Source organism: Triticum aestivum, chromosome 4B (assembly GCF_018294505.1).
Source record: "Triticum aestivum cultivar Chinese Spring chromosome 4B, IWGSC CS RefSeq v2.1, whole genome shotgun sequence".
Taxonomy (NCBI): Eukaryota; Viridiplantae; Streptophyta; class Magnoliopsida; order Poales; family Poaceae; genus Triticum; species Triticum aestivum.
In genome coordinates, this window is record NC_057804.1 from 152,073,254 (window position 1) to 152,094,796 (window position 21,543).

At 43.4% G+C, this 21,543-nt stretch overlaps 1 protein-coding gene across 13 annotated transcripts; it reads right to left on the reverse strand.

The window, feature by feature from the left end:
- Positions 1–8,418: 8,418 nt before the first annotated feature.
- Positions 8,419–15,710, reverse strand: LOC123091568 (uncharacterized). 13 transcript variants are annotated; one of them, XR_006443307.1, is made up of 11 exons: positions 15,194–15,710; positions 14,978–15,055; positions 14,654–14,793; positions 14,439–14,555; positions 14,282–14,359; positions 14,125–14,174; positions 13,694–13,709; positions 13,155–13,468; positions 12,927–13,058; positions 12,768–12,841; positions 8,419–8,744 (listed from the first exon to the last, which is right to left on the reverse strand). XR_006443307.1 is itself a non-coding variant. In XM_044513103.1 (10 exons), the coding sequence occupies exons 7-10, from the start codon at positions 13,455–13,457 to the stop codon at positions 8,714–8,716; spliced, it is 540 nt and encodes a 179-aa protein (XP_044369038.1). In that variant the 5' UTR covers positions 13,458–13,468; positions 13,694–13,709; positions 14,125–14,174; positions 14,282–14,359; positions 14,439–14,555; positions 14,978–15,055; positions 15,194–15,701; the 3' UTR covers positions 8,419–8,713. The 13 variants fall into 13 exon arrangements, 12 of the variants coding, with proteins under 12 accessions (XP_044369038.1, XP_044369044.1, XP_044369039.1 ...); XM_044513103.1 differs by lacking the exon at positions 14,654–14,793 and having other exon boundaries at positions 15,194–15,701; XM_044513109.1 differs by lacking the exon at positions 13,694–13,709 and having other exon boundaries at positions 14,125–14,136; positions 14,667–14,793; positions 15,194–15,701.
- Positions 15,711–21,543: the final 5,833 nt, after the last annotated feature.

Genomic DNA, 21,543 nt, shown 5'->3' on the forward strand with positions numbered 1-21,543 from the left:
CGCCCTACCCCCCGGGGCGTGCCCCCTGCCTCGTGGGCACCTCGTGTGCTCTCTGCACTCTGCTTTCTTCATGACACTTCTTTTGGTCGGTAAAAATTCATTATATAATCTCCCGAAGGTTTTGACCGCCGTAACCCACAAATATCCTCTATTTTTGTTTTGAATTGTTTCTGCCGCATATTAGAGCAGGATGTCTTCTCAAGAGTCAGTCTGGGAGAGTTGTGTGTCTCATCCAACACTGGGACCAGGAGGAAACAGCGATGCTGACCACTTTGGGCCATCAACGGAGGAAGATATGGAGGCTGACTTGAAGAGGATAGATGCCATGGAGGAGGATCAAGAAGTTACTTCTCGTTTCCGAGCCGGATTCACGATGGGGGAACTACAGAACTCCGCTATTCCAAACTCGGTCATCCCTTCCAATGTTAGATTTCTTTCCTATGAGAATATGAAAAAGAGTGTTACTTGTTCTCCCGCAGCTATGCAAGATCCTTGGGTGAAAGGAGCTCTAGCCGTCACAGGTAAGCTCCGTAAGGACATAATGGACCTCAGGCAGCAAGTCAATAAGTTCGAGGAAGAGAATCGTTTCCTAAGAGGCATCATCGCCAAGAATATCACATCACCACCTCCGAAGAAAGAGACATAATCACATGGGTATGGGCACTCCCCTTGGCAACTGCCAAGCTTGGGGGAGGTGCCCCGGTATCGTATCACCATCACACTCCTATCTTTACCATTTTTCTTAGTTCGATCCTTTTGGTAATATTTTGATTTAATAGAATACAGTTTTAGTATGATTTAGTTTTGAGTTTTGCTTTATGATCCTTCTATGTAATCAAGTCCGTGAGCTATATATAATAAAGATTAGTCTTGAGTCGAGGGCTTGGTTATCTTGCTATGATCTTGAGGGAATAATAAAAAAAGAAAGAATAAAAAGAATTAAAGAGATCATATTGATCTTATGGAGAGTAATGACTTCACATATAAAGAGTATGATGAATAAAAGTTGTTGAGAGTTGACAAACATAGTTTTGGTCATCGTTGCAATTAATAGGAAGTAATAAAGAAAGAGAGGTTCTCACATATAAATATACTATCTTGGACATCTTTTATGATTGTGAGCACTCATTAAAATATGACATGCTAAAAAGTTGATGTTGGACAAGGAAGACAACGTAATGGGTTATGTTTTCTTATATCCGAAATAAAGTATATTTTCATGGATTATCCAACATGTTGAGCTTGCCTTTCCCCCTCATGCTAGCCAAATTCTTTGCACCAAGTAGAGATACTACTTGTGCTTCCAAATATCCTTAAACCCAGTTTGCCATGAGAGTCCACCATATCTACCTATGGATTGAGTAAGATCCTTCAAGTAAGTTGTCATTGTTACAAGCAATAAAAATTGCTCTTTAAATATGTATGATTTATTAGTGTGGAGAAAATAAGCTTTATACGATCTTGTGATATGGAAGTAATAAAAGCGACGGACTGCATAATAAAGGTCCATATCACAAGTGGCAATATAAAGTGACGTTCTTTCGCATTAAGATTTTGTGCATCCAACCATAAAAGCACATGACAACCTCTGCTTCCCTCTGCGAAGGGCCTATCTTTTATTTTTGTCTTATGCCTTATGCAAGAGTCATGGTGATCTTCACCTTTCCTTTTTACATTTTATCCTTTGGCAAGCACATTGTGTTGGAAAGATCCTGATATATATATCCAATTGGATGTAAGTTATCATAAACTATTATTGTTGACATTACCCTTGAGATAAAAGGTTGGGAGGCAACACTATAAGCCCCTATCTTTCTCTGTGTCCGATTAAAACTCCATACCCATAAGTATTGCATGAGTGTTAGCAATTGTGAAAGACTAAATGATAGTTGAGTATGTGGACTTGCTGAAAAGCTCTTATACTGACTCTTTCCGATGTTATGATAAATTGCAATTGCTTCAATGACCGAGATTATAGTTTGTTAGTTTTTAATGAAGTTTCTGATTCATACTTGACACTGTGAATAGATTGTTACTTTAGCATAAGAAATCATATGACAATATATATTTATATATGATGTTGTTTCAAGAATGATCATGATGCCCTCATGTCCATATTTTATTTTATCGACACCTCCATCTCTAAAACATGTGGACATATTTTTCGATTTTGGCTTCCGCTTGAGGACAAGCGAGGTCTAAGCTTGGGGGAGTTGATACGTCCATTTTGCATCATGATTTGATATTGATATTTATTGCATTATGGGCTGTTATTACACATTATGTCACAATACTTATGCCTTTTCTCTCTTATTTTACAAGGTTTACATGAAGAGGGAGAATGCCGACAGCTGGAATTCTGGGCTGGAAAAGGAGCAAATATTAGAGACCTATTCCGCACAACTCCAAAAGTCCTGAAACTTCATGGAGGCACGTTTTGGAATTAATAAAAAATACTGGTGAAAGAATCAACCAGAGGGGGCCCACACCCTAGCCACGAGGGTGGGGGCGCGCCCTACCCCCTGGGCGCGCCCCCTATCTCGTGGGCCCCCTAGCAGGCCTTCGGTGCCCATCTTTTGCTATATGAAGTCTTTCACCCTGGAAAAAATCAGAAGGAAGCTTTCGGGACGAAGCGCCGGCGTCTCGAGGCGGAACCTTGGCGGAACCAATCTAGGGCTCCGGCGGAGCTGTTCTGCCGGGGAAACATCCCTCTAGGAGGGGGAAATCGTCACCATCGTCATCACCATCGATCCTCTCATCGGGAGGGGGTCAATCCCCATCAACATCTTCACCAGCACCATCTCCTCTCAAACCCTAGTTCATCTCTTGTATCTGATCTTTGTCTCAAAACCTCAGATTGGTACCTGTGGGTTGCTAGTAGTGTTGATTACTCCTTGTAGTTGATGCTAGTTGGTTTATTCGGTGGAAGATTATATGTTCAGATCCTTAATGCATATTAATACCCCTCTGATTATGAACATGAATATGATTTGTGAGTAGTTACGTTTGTTCCTGAGGACATGGGAGAAGTCTTGCTATAAGTAGTCATGTGAATTTGGTATTCGTTCGATATTTTGATAAGATGTATGTTGTCTTTCCTCTAGTGGTGTTATGTGAACGTCGACTACATGACACTTCACCATTATTTGGGCCTAGGGGAAGGCATTGGGAAGTAATAAGTAGATGATGGGTTGCTAGAGTGACAGAAGCTTAAACCCTAGTTTATGCGTTGCTTCGTAAGTGGCTGATTTGGATCCATATGTTTCATGCTATGGTTAGGTTTACCTTAATTCTTCTTTCGTAGTTGCGGATGCTTGCGAGAGTAGTTAATCATAAGCGAGATGCTTTTCCAAGGAAGGGCAGCACCCAAGCACCGGTCCACCCACATATCAAATTATCAAAGTAACAGTGAGCGTGATGAAAACTAGCTTGAGAATAATTCATATGTGTCCTCGGGAGCGCTTTCCTTTATATAAGAGTTTGTCCAGGCTTGTCCTTTGCTACAAAAAGGATTGGGCCACCTTGCTGCACCCTGTTTACTTTTGTTGCTTGTTACCCATTACAAATTACCTTATCACAAAACTATATGTTACCGATAATTTCAGTGCTTGCAGAGAAACCTTAATGAAAACCGCTTGTCATTTCCTTCTGCTCCTCGTTGGGTTCGACACTCTTACTTATTGAAAGGACTACGATAGATCCCCTATACTTGTGGGTCATCATCAAACTGGAAAGATTGAGGTTTGTTTATCTAGTAACATTGCCATTTGTCAACCTTGTAACACTGCGATTTGTCAAAATATGCAGCTAAAAATCACTAGTAGTATCGAATATTTGCAACTAAAATCACTAGCACTGTTCATATGGATACCACTAGCAGGCGTGAGTTGATGGATGTATATGCAAATGTACCATTGATTACATACAACAAGTCATCCACCCACAATGACAACGAGGATACACGTTGGATTATAGATCATTTCCAACAAAACATTCTAGTAAAGTATAGTTTTTCTCACACAACAAATAACAAAGCGATGAAATGAACTTCAGCTCAACCACTCGTCGGCGTTGGAAACACTTGCTTTGAACCGGAAGTGATTCTCTTGGAAGGTCCAGCTATTGTCAATCTCGAGAACAACGCATGACTGATCATCGAGGCTGAAGTGGCCTATGTCAAGACCCATATTAGGACGGTAGGAAAGCATATTAATGTCCGAGGTATAGATGTAGTTGCTTCTCATAAATGGTAGTAACATTGTGTCAAGAGCAGCTGGATTGCCTTCCACCATCATTGAATAGTTTTGTCCAAGGAAGAGCGAGTTTCCTCCAAGACTTTCAATACTGAACCAGGGAGAAGGTGTTGGCGCTAGTACACTAGTATCCATCCGGAATACCCTGCAATAGATGTTGGAATAGGTCCAGAGAGTGCAACCATGCGAAACAACACCTGCTTCCTTAGTAACATCGGCAGTGCCCTGTATACAGACAAGAAGAGGTGATCCATCAGAAAAAGTTGCCAGGCGCCACTGAGTATATGGGTCCTGCTCGTCCTCATGCTCGTGATCATCAGCATCGTCATCTCCCCCTTGGTTATAAATTTTTCAAGTATAGATGGTGGAATGTTCACAGGACCTTGGAAACACAAGAAGGTTAATTAATTAGTAAAGGTAAACTAGCTAACCCACATGCATGTGGATGAAACAATTATAATTACGATGGAAGATAAACGTACCGAAAGCATCAGGATTCCATGCAAAAACAGTGCCACAAGTGGTGGCAGCAAACACAAGACCCTCGTATTGAATTGCATCATAGTACTCATCCGTGTACAGAAATTGATTTTTGAGCAATATCCATCGAGGCATGGAAGTAAGGACGGCAACAAGCTTGTCGAAGATAGCAACAACTTCATAGTTCGTGTAATCCCAAGAGCAGTTGGGAACTCGACAAATTGCTATCTTCCTTAGATGACAGTCACCATGATCGTATTTGAACTCACGTAGAATACCGGTGCACTCAACCTCTGGGCAGCAGTCTGAGATTTTTGGAAGTGGTACCCGGTGACGAGTGTACACATTCACAAGTTCCCACTCGCAGTTGTACCCAGTATAAACAACCCAATCTCCATTTGAGCCTGCCCAAGCCTTGCCCTCAAGCAATGGCATCTTAACATCGTACGTATCATTATCAAGCGGCATCAACTTGCACAAGGCATGCTTCCCTCGTCCCCGCGTGAGTCAGCAGGGTCATGGCAAAGAAGATAGGGGAGATCAAACCACTCCTGGACCCTTGGGTTCCTTGTAATGATGTTATTAGTTAAGTCGAGAATGGTCTTGAACAAACCTGCCATGCTAACCGAGGTGATGATGTCGCACCGATCAATGAGTTCCTCCACCACGAGATCATTCAGATCAGGGCAAGAATAATGGGGTCGTTTCTGGCCTATTCCCTCCATGGAGAAGATGATTGAACAATGGCAGAAGGAAGTGTGAAGGCAAATGGAGGGAGGAAGAGCGTGCGACAGTAGTTCCAAATCGAGAGGGAATGAAAGGCGAAGAGGCGGTGGACGGTTTCCATGGTACACAAAGAGGCGTCTGGGGAGCGAACGGTTGCCACAGAGGTCACACACTGACGACAAGGGCCGAGTGAACCACATGCGTATATCGCACACACCTTGATCTGGCTGACCGTTTCTTTTGTGTTGCCTAATCACAAACAATTCATCTGAGTGAATCATATGATGTATATTGCACACACCTCCATCTGGCTTCCCATTTCTTTTGTGTTGCCTAATCACAAACAGTTCATCCGAGTGGATCGTATGCTGTGTATCGCACACGCCTTCATTTAGCTGCCCGTTTCTTTTGTTCCTCCTCATTGCAACAGTTAATTGAACTGAACTGTATGCCCTTCATGCAACTAAAACCTAAACTGTGTTTGATGCATCCGTCATTGCAAACGTTTTATACATTTCTGACGGTTTTCATACATCACTGTTTGCGATTATTGCATCGCACATAGTTTCTCGAAGGGTCTCTGATCATAGTGTCGCGTTAGCAGCATCCTATAGTAGTGAATATATTAGGGCATGTCGCTACTGAAACGGGTAGTCATTTCTATCTATCCCTTCTCTCTCCTCTTAAATCACCATCCACTTATTTTATATTTTTCTATATGTAATTCTCTCCTTCCAGTCTTGGTCTTTGTGTTTGAGCTGTTTTTGATAGACGAAATGGGTGCTTCGCTTATCTCTGTCAGTAGGGCTTTTTCTAAACATTCAGCAAATTCCTGGCTTCAATTAGATTTAGCATAAAGTAGCGAAAGAACAACGGAGAATCCAAAGGTCAAAGAAAAAAAGAACAACAATCCTATTAGTTGCAGAACAACACTACACTTGCACGATTGATCGCCATCCACCCACAATAAGACAACACAACTCCGACTCCGGCGAATAACTACAGAGAACTAGGCAAGGTTGGCATCATGGAAGATCACCGAACGGACCACATGTCTCCCATCATCGTACGTCATCGGGCCCCGCACCGCATGTTCGATTTCATAGCAACAAGCGGATAAGGTAATCACACGAATACGCCGGAAAAGACTCGACTACCAAGACCAATGTCACGCCTCCGACAATGCTCACCTCCGTCATCGTTGCCACAGAAACCTAACCGCCCTCATCCCAGAGGGACATGACCAAGCAGCACGAACGACACCCCCCACCTATCACTGGCCCCTCTAGCCGGTAAGAATCTCCCAAAACAATGCCCCAAGAGGTGCGACACACACGTCGCCATCATCGCCCTTCCCAGGGGATCAAGGGTTTCCCCGAGCTTTCTTGCATAGTGGAGCGAGAAGAAACGCAACGCCTCAAAGACGCCTTCTAGAAGGAAGAAGCGACCACACGCGTCGTCGTCGCCTGCCCCGCCCCCAAGACTAGCAACAAGGTCTTCATCCGGCGCTGCATCCCCAACCACCAACCCGGGCCAGACCACCATTGCAGTCCCACGCTTGGCGGCCGCCGGCCCCACACGCCTAACGTCTTCCACAACCACCTTCAAATCTGGACGCCAAGGCCCAGGCCCATATCTCCATCGTTGCCACCGGTTCGCGCCGGATAACCGCCAGACCCATGCGCATGAATGTCATCGCAGCCACCCTCAGAACAGGATGCCGGTGCCCGCCCTGCCACACGCCGCCACCTGGAGCCCATCAAGCCCATAGTCGTCGGCACACAGAGCCGCCTACAACCCGCGCATTACCGAAGAACTCGCTCCTGCCTGGCCATTCTCCTCTAGCACAGCACAGATCGCAAGCCCGCTCGACGGAGGCCCTCCTCAGATCCCGTGGAACTCGCCTTCGTGTGCTCGCTCCCCGCACAACCGCAGCATGCTCCAGCCTGCAGAAGGAAGGGCTCCTTTTCGTGTTTGAAATTAGGTTTTAGCACCGAGGAATAGTCCAGACTTGAAACAGCGGATGCAACCACTTTACCAATTCAAACTCTTTAGCAATCATTTATGATTATCATGTCAAATGGCACATTGTGTCGATTTAGACTAATAGTTATTTGAAAAGTGTTTCATTTGTTCTTTACAAAGTGTTAGATACAGTTTCACTTCACATAAGAAATTTCAAGCTTAGTTAAAAATGTATTTTCAAGCATACAAACCACAATGTTTAGTTGTGGATGTCAAATGCTTGCGATAAGAAAAGGCATTATTTAGTTTCCTTTAGTAGGGACAAACGATGTAAATACACATCTTAGTTTGGTAGGAGAAAGCCCTATTTAAAATTAAATCTATGTTTAGTTGGTTTAGCTGTGGTCAAGCACACGTAACAATAAATCTAATTTTCCTTAGCAGAAAAAGGTGTTTTGTTGTTCACAACTGGATGCATATGCACATTCTATTTTGGTAGAAGAAAACTCAAGTTTAAATCATCCCGTGTTGTAAGTGCATTTTTTTAGTATTCATTTGTCTGGGTAATGCGCATGCTAAGAATTTTGAGTTTTATGTATGAAAAAGAATATATTTTTAGGACATCTATAAACCTGCTAAGGAGGTTTTTTAGCAGTGTTTCTATTAAACTTTTATTTTGCATGTGCATGAAAAGAATAACTTCTCACACATATGGAGGCACAGGTATAGGTATTTGAAAGGCCCATATGCTACCTAGTGAAACTCTGTGACCGTGAAACTTGTGAGGTTTCTCCCTTCCTATTACCTCGGATTTCTCTGCATGCATAGATGTAGTTGCACCGAATGACAGTGTCCAATTCAAATCCATACAATTTGTAACCCATTTATATCAGAAATTAAGACTCGTCTCTTAAAATATATACTTGAGGATGCATAATTTGTTATGTTGTTTGGTAATATAAGGGCATGTTTTTTAAAGAAATCCCACTTAAGATAAAGAGTATGCACAAATACTAACATCAGTTTACGACGATGGGAAAGTAGATATTCAATACTGAGGTATTGGTAGGTGGAAGAAAATGTCTGAGGATACATCAGGAGCATAATAAATAACATTTTGCTTCTGTCTAACTTATGAGCACACCATGCCCTTTATTTACTCTAGGAATATCTCGTACACTTTAGCTATTTTTCTAAGTGCATGCCCATTGATCCGAGTAAGCCGCTTCTTCAATATTGAAGAGAGAAGTATGAGGCTGTCATGCCCACTGCTGAAATTAGACTGGACATTATTCTATAGGGCTTGGGACACAGAATATCCTGAATCAATCACAAGACAAACAACATTATTAAGCAAGGACTACAATAGAAGTAGCTAGAGATAATAAACAGAATAAAGGGCTATTTTTCTATAAAATATTTTTTTCTATGAACAAGATTTGTTTAAATGAAATTAAATGTCAAGAAGTTAGAGAGCATGATATAATAAGTTCGAGAGAATGATTTGATGTTGCTATTCAACTGTTGAATAGATACTGAAGGCACATTACATAGAGTCCTGGATTTTACATATCTGAAAGTAGGCGCACCATGAAAGTGATAATCATCCAATTAATAAAACCATTACAACAACAACAACAACAACAACAAAGCCTTTAGTCCCAAACAAGTTGGGGTAGGCTAGAGGTGAAACCCATAAGATCTCGCAACCAACTCATGGCTCGGGCACATGGATAGCAAGCTTCCACGCACCCCTGTTCATAGCTAGCTCTTTGGTGATACTCCAACCCTTCATGTCTCTCTTAACGGACTCCTCCCATGTCAAATTCGGTCTACCCCACCCTCTCTTGACATTCTCCGCACGCTTTAGCCGTCTGCTATGCATTGGAGCTTCTGGAGGCCTGCGTTCAAATATGCCCAAACCATCTCAGACGATGTTGAACAAGCTTCTCTTCAATTGGTGCTACCCCAACTCTATCTCGTATATCATCATTCCGGACTCGATCCTTCCTCGTGTGGCCACACATCCATCCCAACATACACATCTCCGCCACACCTAACTGTTGAACATGTCGCCTTTTAGTCGGCCAACACTCAGCGCCATACAACATTGCGGGTCAAACCGCCGTCCTGTAGAACTTGCCTTTTAGCTTTTGTGGCACTCTCTTGTCACAGAGAATGCCAGAAGCTTGGCGCCACTTCATCCATCTGGCTTTGATTCGATGGTTCACATCTTCATCAATACCCCCATCCTCCTGCAGCATTGACCCCAAATACCGAAAGGTGTCCTTCTGAGGTACCACCTGGCCATCCAGGCTAACCTCCTCCTCCTCACACCTAGTAGTACTGAAACCGCACATCATGTACTCAGTTTTAGTTCTAATAAGCCTAAACCCTTTCGATTCCAAGGTTTGTCTCCATAACTCTAACTTTCTATTTACCCTCGTCCGACTATCGTCAACTAGCACCACATCATCCGCAAAGAGCATACACCATGGGATATCTCCTTGTATATCCCTTGTGACATCATCCATCACCAATGCAAAAAGATAAGGGCTCAAAGCTGACCCCTGATGCAGTCCTATCTTAATCGGGAAGTCATCAGTGTTGACATCACTTGTTCGAACACTTGTCACAACATTATCGTACATGTCCTTGATGAGGGTGATGTACTTTGCTGGGACTTTGTGTTTCTCCAAGGCCCACCACATGACATTCCGTGGTATCTTATCATAGGCCTTCTCTAAGTCAATGAACACCATATGCAAGTCCTTCTTTTGCTCCCTCTATCTCTCCATAAGTTGTCGTACCAAGAAAATGGCTTCCATGGTTGACCTCCCAGGCATGAAATCAAACTGATTTTTGGTCACGCTTGTCATTCTTCTTAAGTGGTGCTCAATGACTCTCCCATAGCTTCATTGTATGGCTCATCAGCTTAATTCCACGGTAATTAGTACAACTCTGAACATCCCCCTTGTTCTTGAAGATTGGTACTAATATATTCCGTCTCCATTCTTCTGGCATCTTGTTTACCCAAAAAATGAGGTTGAAAAGCTTGGTTAGCCATACTATCGCTATGTCCCCGAGACCTTTCCACACCTCAATGGGGATACAATCAGGGCCCATCGCCTTGCCTCTTTTCATCCTTTTTAAAGCCTCCTTGACCTCAGACTCCTGGATTCTCCGCACAAAACGCATGCTGGTCTCATCAAAGGAGTCGTCCAGTTCAATGGTAGAACTCTCATTCTCCCCATTGAACAGCTTGTCAAAGTACTCCCGCCATCTATGCTTAATCTCCTCGTCCTTCACCAAGAGTTGGCCTGCTTCGTCCTTGATGCATTTGACTTGGCCAATATCCCTCGTCTTCCTCTCTCGGATCTTGGCCATCTTATAGATGTCCCTTTCGCCTTCCTTCATGCCTAACCGTTGGTGGAGGTCCTCAGATGCCCGACACCTTGCTTCACCAACATCTCGCTTTGCGGCCTTCTTCGCCATCTTGTACTTCTCTAGGTTGTCTGCACTCTTATCTAGGTATAGGCGTCTGAAGCAATCTTTCTTCTCTTTAATCGCCTTCTGGACATCATCATTCCACCACCAGTTATCCTTATCTTCGCTTCTCCTTCCCCTGGACACTCCAAACTCCTCCGAGGCCACCTTACGAATGCAAGTCGCCATATTCATCCACACATTGTCCGCATCCCCTCCTTCCTCCCAAGGGCCCTCCTTAATGACCCTCTCCTTGAACGCCTGAGCTACCTCCCCCTTGAGCTTCCATCACTTCGTTCTAGCGACTTTGGCACACTTATCCCGCTGGACACGAACCCGAAAGCGGAAGTCAGCAACCACCAGCTTATGCTGGGGTACAACACTCTCTCCAGGTATCACCTTACAGTCTAGGCACGCACGCCTATCTTCTCTTCTCGAGAGGATGAAATCAATCTGGTTAGAGTGTTCGCCACTACTAAAAGTCACCAGATGTGATTCTCTCTAAAGAGAGTGTTAGCTACAATCATGTTGTAGGCTAGAGCAAAGCTTAAGACATCTTCTCCTTTTTGATTCCTGATGCCATAGCCAAAGCCCCCATGCGCCCCTTCAAAACTTGTGTTAGATGTACCCACGTGGCCATTGAGGTCTCCTCCTATGAAGAGCTTCTCACCAATCGGTACACTCCTAACCATGTTTTACAGGCCTTCCCAGAACTCCCTCTTGGTGTTCTCACCAATCGGCACACTCCTAACCATGTCTTCCAGGCCTTCCCGGAACTCCAATTAATAAAACCATTATTCAAAAAAAATTAGATATTGCCTCATATATAACAACGAGAGTAACTTTCAATTTGTTAGAAATAGTTGTGCTAACAGTTATTTAACACGTGCTTTTTTTAGACGCACTAAGACCATATATAGCATGCAGACCATTCTAATGCCAATGGCTAGAATAGCCAATCTACATAAGTCCTAGTAGCATGCTCCTACAAGATTCTTACGAAAACCTACATGGGTATGTTCCCAATAGGAATGGATATAGATTATGCTTACAAAAATGCTACACTCTAACACTTCCACCGGAGCACAATTCAGCTCCCACAATCAGTAATCAACATGAAAACTTAAAAAACAAGTTTGATAGAAATCAATGTTCAAGAAAGCATGAAGCATAAGCAAAGCGACAGGCTGACGCTTAGAGCAATGGGCGCTTAAGCATTTTTTAAAATAGAACTGCAGGTTTTGGAGGTTGTAGATCGAGAATTAACCTGAGTAGACAATGTGGGACCTTGGGGAAGTTGGTCACATATTTCATGAATGTGTATTGCCGTGACAACATAGATCGGCAATCAGAGTAATCCTTTAGCACTAATATTGGCTCTTAAGTTTGTTCTATGTGTATATTCAGTTCTGAAACATGCACATACCAGAGGGAATCCATGGTAGAATAAACTGGGAATCAAAAAATTGTAGCAACTTTTGTCCAAATTACTACCATAACCTTGTTAGAGAAGGATTCGAAGAGAATCTACTACAAAGTATTGCACTATCATGATAACGACAGAAAGTATAGCCAACATTTAAGTTTTTTTGAGTTGCCACTTTTGCAATTCTGAAATCTGAAGTAACTAAGGTCCGAGTTATTGAGAACTACTGATTTTCGTGGGCAACACTTCCGACTCGGGTTAGGAACACCAAATTTAGTACTTTAGTATTCAGTTTTATCGCTAAATATGCAGCATGTAGTTGTCAGATTTAGTACTTTAGCGAGTACAATTTTCTGTAATTCCTGGTGAAATTTTCATTTCCATGTCGTAACATAATTGACAATGTGCATCAATTCAGCTGATTTAGTTACCTTGTGACCTTGTCCATGTAGGGAATGAGGTCTTGCAGCCTCCTTAGCCTCTTATTGATCCTTGTTCTTCTTTCCTAAAGAGCATAAGCAAGAAAAATGTTCAGTATAAACATCCGACACCAAGACGAATACCGAAAATGTTGTAGGAAACTAACTAACCCTCCCAAGCGATGTTCTATGGGTCAGTTGTGCAGCCACGCTTGGCGTGGACTCTGCAGTCGGCGGAGTCCTACTGCAGCTGCAGGTAGTCGTCCATGCTGGGCATGTCCAACTCGAGAGGGATAACTGAATCTGGACCAAGGTGTTAGTAGAAGTGTAGCATTAAACAATTGGCGGACGGGAAAGTCTGGATGGATATGAAGTGTATATATGTGAAGTTATTCCTACCTGGGCGTCGATGTTGCTGAAGCTGGTGACCATGCAGACATTGCTGTCGCCGAGCACCTCGGCCTTCTTGCTGTCGGGCGCTGAGAACATGATGTTGGAGTTGGTGTCGTCCCAGGTGCTCATGGAGAAGATCCTCAAGAGGTCTCTCGAGCCGTTGCCGGCAGCGATGCTCTCGCCGACGTCCTGCTGCCTCAAGAAGCTCCACAACGAGCCCAACCTCCTCTGTCGTGCCATCGCATCGATGTTGCCTCCTCCATGCGAATGCAAGTAGCTGATTCCCATCCTTCCTCTCATGCCACCCATGCTGCCATTGCCTGTGCATCATCACAGTCACAGAGCCAGAGCACATCAATAAAAGCGCACAAGGACGAAAAAAACACAACACCCGACCAAATCTGGAGAATCAACATGATCACTGAAGCAAGGATCATGATAGCATATAGGATATTTAAAGCATATAGGATATATAAAACAAATGCAGCAGAGGTAGCTAGAAAGGAAACAAAGAAACTTGATCTATAGTAAAAATAAGAAAGAACCTCCAAGATAATACGCCTGCAAAACAAAATAAAATAACTAATTAGGACATGGAACCATTGTAACTACCATGTTGCTCTGCAGTTGGCATATTTCAGCTATTAAAAACCTCAAAGTGTCCTAATGGTGACAACCAAAAGCTATCTATTGTGCATTGAGCACCCTAGTTGATGGTCAGAATATTGTGTCATGATGGATTCAAACAATCTCAAATCCTAGCCATTTAAACAAGATACATAGTTCATGGAATTTATCCCAACAGTACACAGAGAAAGCTGCATAATATAAAAGAATAAAATATGAATCGGCAATCAAACTGTAGTAAATCACTAAATCGGTATGATCAGAACCTACAAAGCAGAGTACAATTGAAAAGTTAAGGTAAAAGAAAACTTTGACATAAAACTATAAAACAAGAAAAAAACATTTTTACCTGTCTGTGCTGCTGTAGATGAATTTATAATCAAACTGAAGTCAGCTAGCCTTGAAAGCCAAAAATATAACGGATGGACTATGAGAACAATACATAACTCTGTTGCATCGGATTGTAGTTAAACAAATTCAGATGTGGTCATTTGGTGGAAGGATACCTTAGTTGGATATAACACTAATCAAATGGCTGTCGCCTGCACATTCGTTTCTGGTGACAAATATATGGTGCACGACACCTGCACATTCAATTGCCATGGTGAAAAATACAGGTGCACAAATGGTTCAAGAAGTACAATCGCATCAAGATAGACTAACATGTTTCTAGATTGGGATTTGCTTCATCCTTAAAGCCTAGCACTTGAATTTGTAACCTTCAAAGGTGAGCAATCGATGTCTGACTTACAAAATTCCTCTTTCTTATAATCTGAGCATCTGTCAAAGAGTTCAAATGAAGAAAAGCATAATGAGAGCAACTATATGAACCAAGCTATAATTTCCACATCATAGCTTTCAACAGCAGAGCAACTTACAGAATGGAATTACCCAATCATTATCAATGTTAGTGAACTATTTGTTTAACTCTCGTCAGAACTCAACTATCATTGTCCTCGTTGATCTCACATGGTATGTGATGTGGCGGGGGCAACCATTGCTTAAGTACCCCGTGAAACTGAAAATGAAAGTTTGACATAGTAAAATATACCAACACCCAAATTTACCTAAATCTGCCCCACGAGTGATATTTTTCTGTCAATGACAATCATGTGAAACTAAAAACACCTAAATATAACCTGACAACTTAAAATTTACTCAGGAAATGACAGAGTAGATCAAGAATCACCAAAACAACTCACCTCAGATGAAGCACGCATCCAGGAGACCTGCTTCACCTCCAATGATCCACCTCTACCTCACACACATCATGGCTCCTCCTACATCAAGCCATCATGGAAGGAAAAATCTAAGAATGTGCACTGAAACCTCAAGTAGTTTCACCTCGGACAGCTCGAGCGGGCTGGCTCGCCTCGGTCGCCTGGACCACGAACGTGAGCAAGAAGGTGGAAGCCTACCTTGGCTGGTGTGCGTGAGTTCTTCCTTGGCATGCCCCGGAGTAAGAAGGCAGCAGATAAAAACCGCGAATGGCCCCTGGCCGGCAGCGCCGCCTCCACGAGGACCAGCCTGCTGCTTCACCTGTCCCCGCCTCATCCATCTTCCCTCTTCCATTGAGCCTCCCGTCCCCGCCTCTTCCCTCTTGGAGCCTCACCCGCGACGGGCCGACAGCTGCTTGTCATGTCCGCCTACCTCCAGTGCCCCTTCGCCCCACCACCAGGCCTTACTTGCGCCAAATCTGGATCCAGGCACCGCCGATGACCGGATAAACAACGGAGAGAGGGAAGTTGAGGTGGGGAATAAGCAATGGTGGTGGAGGAGGAGTAGGCGATGCCGAGGCCCTGGTGACAAGCGGGGAGGAGGGAGGGGCAGTGGATCGAGGGGAAAGTGGGAGCTAGGGTTGTGCGGTGCCTGGTGTGCGAGCGAGATTGGGTGTGTAGCACACGGACCAGATTGAGCAAAGTGTCGTTCATGCGGAAATGGCCAACCAGCCAATGAACACGAGGCGCGAGCCCACTCGTCATTGGCGAGTCGAAATGACCGCGAGGTGAAAAATCTGGTTATTGAAAGATCCGACGGCCCGGACACGCCAGAAGGGTAGATCGGATGGCTAACGAAGCCCAAGTCGGGGGAGCCTCCTGGGAGCGAGTTGTCCAGCCTCATTATTGGTTTAAACTAGATAACACCCCGCGCGTTGCTGCGAAATTTTTTTAGCACGTATGGGTTTAACTTAAATTTGAGAAACTCATGCGGTTTACATGTTCAATAGTAGTAATAATAACCCAAAAAGAAGTAGCAGAAATAAATTTAACTATAGAAAATGGAAATAAACCAATCAACAATGGTGAAATCTGACAAAAAGAAATTCAGATATGTACTTTTTTTGAACAAATCAGATATGTACTCTGAATCTCTGATTAGAGGAGGCAAGAATTTTGCACATTGTTCTAAATTTCTAATGTACTCTGTTTAAAGTATAGGAATTGGGATTATAAATAATCTGGTCTGATATGTGTCTCTTAGCAAGGATCCATTGGATTCGTATGTAGGGTAATTAGCAAGGAAGTAATCATGCTTGCCTGCATGCATACATGCGCACACCAGTCAGTACCAGCGATGGCATGCACACACCCGTAACAGTAGCAACATGCACACACCCGCGGCGCTCTCGCGGGGCGGGGGCAGATGACATGACAGGTGAGGGGCCCGGAAGTGCTCATGCTGGTGAGGCTCCGGAGGACGTCGTACTGGAGATCCTGGCACACCTGCACGGCGTCGCTGACCTTTTTCGGTGCGCCGATGTGCGCACGGCGCCTCACTGCTCCTTCCTCATCGGCTTGCTCGGCGACGAGCCGTGCCACTGTAGGGAAGGTCTGCCGGTCTCGAGCTTCATCCCGGTGCGGCGGTGCCACGGTCGGTCCTCGGCATAGAATGTCCGCTGCTCGGCTCCTTTGTCCCGGACGGAAAAAAATTATATAGACCAGGTCTCATATAAACCAGGTGAGACTCGCCCTGATGAATGACATGTGGCATTCACAAATTACAAAGCATCTAATCTCCCCCCCCCCCTGATTTCAGGTGGGGGTTGGGGTAGATGCTTTGTGATTTGCAAATGCCACGTGTCATCCTTCAAGATGGGTCTCACCTGCTAAACCGGCCTCTTCGACGATTGCGTCGTACCGCATAATCAGAGGGGGTATGAAGGGGGGTCGATGGAGAAGAAGAGGGGCCATGCAGGGGGATTAGTGGTTTTCATGGTTGAGATTGGAAACAGAGGGAAAGAAATCTTATAGGAAGGGAAGAAATAATGGTTGCATTTTTGATGCTCTTCGGTTACCAATTAATTAGAAGAAGAAAGAAGGAAACTGAAGAGGGAGGGAAAGTGGAAGCGACAAGCACTCACGCTATTGAAAGCCTCAAACTAAACGTCTGATACACAATTCCAGTAAACTGAACGATTTAAGAAAAAAATGTTGACATGGCCCATTCGGTGAATGCATGAGGTGGGCAAAGTTTGTCTGATGTGGCTCTTTGCTTATGTGGACATGGTGCATGTTAAGATAAATAGATAGTGGAGGTGAACTCCTATTTAGTATTGATGATGTGGCATGATGATGATGTGGACAGTGTGCATGTTGAAAAAATAGGTAGAAGTGGGGAGCAACTTCTTAAGAATGTTAGATTTGTTATGTTGCTTTGTGGCGTGTCTAGAGATGAGCTCTTGCACGAGAATTCATTCTCCTCATGTTTTCTTATCTCTCTGTCAAGAGTGCCACCTAATTGAACTATTAGATCCTTATTATAGTTGCTACTATGTGTATAAATGAATTTGAGTACTAGATTTTTTTTTGATACATGCAATGCACGTATTTTGAAGGGGAGCCTTGGCGCAGTGGTAAAGCTGCTGCCTTGTGACCATGAGGTCATGGGTTCAAGTCCTAGAAAAAACCTCTTACAGAAATGTAGGGAAAGGCTGCGTACTATAGACCCAAAGTGGTCGGACCCTTCCCTGGACCCTGCGCAAGCGGGAGCTACATGCACCAGGTTGCCCTTTTTTTATGCAATGCACGTATTTTGTAATATCATGATAAATTATTTAATCATCTTTCAGAATTCAAACATAGAAATTATAAACAAAACATAGGATAGTTCCACATTGATATATGAATCAACATGATATTTACCATGACCCACATGCTCCCTCCGTTCTATTTTTTTTCTAGGTTTGTCCTAAATAAAACTTGTTTCAGTTTTATCATGTTGATAGAAAATATATTAAAATCTGGAACACCAAATTAGTCTTATGGGATTCTTCATAAAATATATTCCGTACTATGTGTATTTGGTATTGTAGATTTCAACATATTTTTCCATAAAGATGGTCAAATTTTAAAAAGTTTGGCCTAGGACAAATCTGGAACTTCAATTATTTTCGAACAGAGGGAGTAATATTTTGTCGTTTCACGCATGTATCCGCAATCTTGTGATTGCCACAGTTGTAACTTTTTCACGATGTAATTAGGAAAAAACAGTACCATGTTTGAGTTTATATCTTCCTTTGTGTAGTATTTAGCTTAGATACTTACGAAGAAAGTATTGTTCAAAATAGTTTCAAGCATATATCGTAAGATATGAGAGATACAATAAAAAAAAGTAAAAAAGTCCACCTTATATGCAAGTCCTTCAAAATAATTATATCGAAAACCACTTAGGGGCTTAAATTTCCTTTCACAAGGCAAGTCCCATGTAGGCCCCTTGAAGGCACCCGACTTCGACGGCTTCCTAGTGTGCTTCTACCGTGAAACTCGGTCGTATTGAAGGCTACAGTGGTGGCGTCGGTCAGACTATTATTTGCCACTGGGAACATCCCACTTGAGGCGAACTCCACCATGATCGTGCTAATTCCAAAATCAGATCAATCGAAGACCTACATGGACTTTCAGCCTATAAAGTTATGCTCGGTTCCGTACAAGATCATAGCAAAGTGTCTGTGAATAGAATATGGCCAATTCTTGTAGAAATTATATCTTTGAATCAAAACACCTTTATTCCCAAACAATTGATTGATAACCCACAAGTGTAGGGGATCTATTGTAGCCTTTTCGATAAGTAAGAGTGTTTAACCCGATGAGGAGCAAAAGGAGTTGGTTTGTGAAAAATAGCAAAATATCACTTTAAAAGCTGCAAAGAGTGTTTAATGGATTTTTTGGAAGCAAGTCTAATTGTAAGACAGTAAATAGTAACAAAAAGTTGCAAAGGTGCAACAACTGACCCAAATAATTGTGTTAAGGACAAGTCAGTTTTATTAATTATAAGAAGCAAAGCGTTCTTGAGGACACACATAAATTTCATCTAGTTACTTCTATCAAGATTCATTGAGTTACCGTGCATTATTTTGATATTTGTTGTGTGGTGAAACCTACGATAAGATGTTGTTCTTACTTGAACAAGCAACCAACTTATGATTATACCTCTATGCAAGCATCCACAAATACAAGAGAGTAATCAAGATATCAATAAATTCTAGGGTTTTATAAACCCTCATGCAACAGTTCATAAACTTAGGTTACGGTAATATCTGTCACTCTGGCCACCCAACCATAAATGATCTAATCACACAATGCTCTTTTCTATGCTCTTATAGGTGAAGTGGTGTCCAGTCGATGTCCGCACAACACCGCCAGAGAATTACACGACAACACGATATCAAAACATCGAACTAGATTCAAATTCACAAGATTACTAGTAATAAGATCTATCACATGTCCTCAAGAACTTAACAAGCTACTCACAACACATCATATGAAACTTTCACCGGTAAAACTTCTAAGCATCAACTACAAGTAGCAATCAACATTATAAACTACTCTCAGCAAAGAATCTGAGAAGACAGTTCATACAACAAAAGGATGGGATGAAGGGGGTTGATGGAGATGACGGTGATGATGAATATGTTGACAGAGATGATGATCCCAATGATGACCAGAATGTTGGTAATGATGATGGCTTCGGACTCCCCCTCCCGAAGGGATGGACCTCTTGCAGAATCAGCCCGCGGAAGGCAAAAATGCTCGACCTCAATTCCACCCTGCAGACGGCGGCAGAAAAATCCTAAAAAAATTCACACAAGTTTGAGGTCAAATAGAAATTTATGACCGAAGGGCATCGAAAGGCGGTGGCCATGGGTCCATGCAGCCTAGGGGCATGTGGCCCTGCTGCGTGATGGCCCTATGGCCCCCTCTGGTCCATCTTCTAGACTCCGACTGTTGGAAATATGCCCTAGAGGCAATAATAAAGATGGTTATTATTATATTTCTTTGTTCATGATAATAGTCTATTATTCATGCTATAATTGTGTTATCCGGAAATCGTAATACACGTGTGAATACATAGACCACAACGTGTCCCTAGTGAGCCTCTAGTTGACTAGCTCGTTGATCAATAGATAGTCATGGTTTCCTGACTATGAACATTGGATGTCATTGATAACGGGATCACATCATTGGGAGAATGGTGTGATGGACAAGACCCAATCCTAAGCATAGCTCAAAGATCGTGTAGTTCGTTTAGCTAGAGCTTTTCCAAATGTCAAGTATCATTTCCTTAGACCATGAGATTGTGCAACTCTCAGATACCGTAGGAGTGCTTTGGGTGTGCCAAACGTCACAATGTAACTGGGTGACTATAAAGGTACACTACGGGTATCTCCGAAAGTGTCTGTTGGGTTGGCACGAATGGAGACTGGGATTTGTCACACCGTATGACGGAGAGGTATCTCTGGGCCCACTCGGTAATGCATCATCATAATGAGCTCAATGTGACCAAGTGTCTGGTCACGGGAACATGCATTACGGTACGAGTAAAGTGACTTGCCGATAACAAGATTAAACGAGGTATTGGGATACCGACGATCGAATCTCGGGCATGTAACGTACTGATTGACAAAAGGAATTGTATACGGGATTGATTGAATCCTCGACATCATGGTTCATCCGATGAGATCATCGAGGAGAATGTGGGAGCCAACATGGGTATCCAGATCCTGTTGTTGGTTATTGACCAGAGAGGCGTCTCGGTCATGTCTGCATGTCTCCCGAACCCGTAGGGTCTACACACTTGAGATTCGGTGACGCTAGGGTTGTAGAGATATGAGTATGCAGTAACCCAAAAGTTGTTCAGAGTCCCGGATGAGATCCCGGACGTCACGAGGAGTTCCAGAATGGTCCGGAGGTAAAGAATTATATATAGGAAGTCAAGTTTCGGCCATCGGGAAAGTTTTGGGGGTCACCGGTATTGTACCGGGACCACCGGAAGGGTCCCGGGGGTCCACCAGGTGGGGCCACCTATCCCGGAGGACCCCATGGGCTGAAGTGGGAGGGGAACCAGCCCCTGGTGGGCTGGTGCACTGTAACGCCCCGAGACCGACGCTTCAGATGCCTTCCATGTTTTGCGTGGCCGCCGTGTGTTTCATTTGTTTGTTGCATTTCATCATAGCATCATACGCATTGCATCCGCTTGTTTTCTTAAAACTCGTTACCGTTCATAGCTGTCGATTCTTTCTTTGTCTTTGTTGACCAATTGTCAGACCCTTGTCTTCGTCGACCCCTCTCATACCCCTCGCGTGCGTCCGAAACCTGCCTCGAACCTGACCCGCTCAGTCATCTCCGTTGGGTCCGGATCATCCCCAAGCATCCCGAAAGTACCTTTGGTTCTATGTTGGGCTCTCATAGCCTATTTTTACTCGGTCCATCTGATTTCGATCGGAGGGACTAGATCGCCCCTAATCTAACACACATGCTATATATAAACC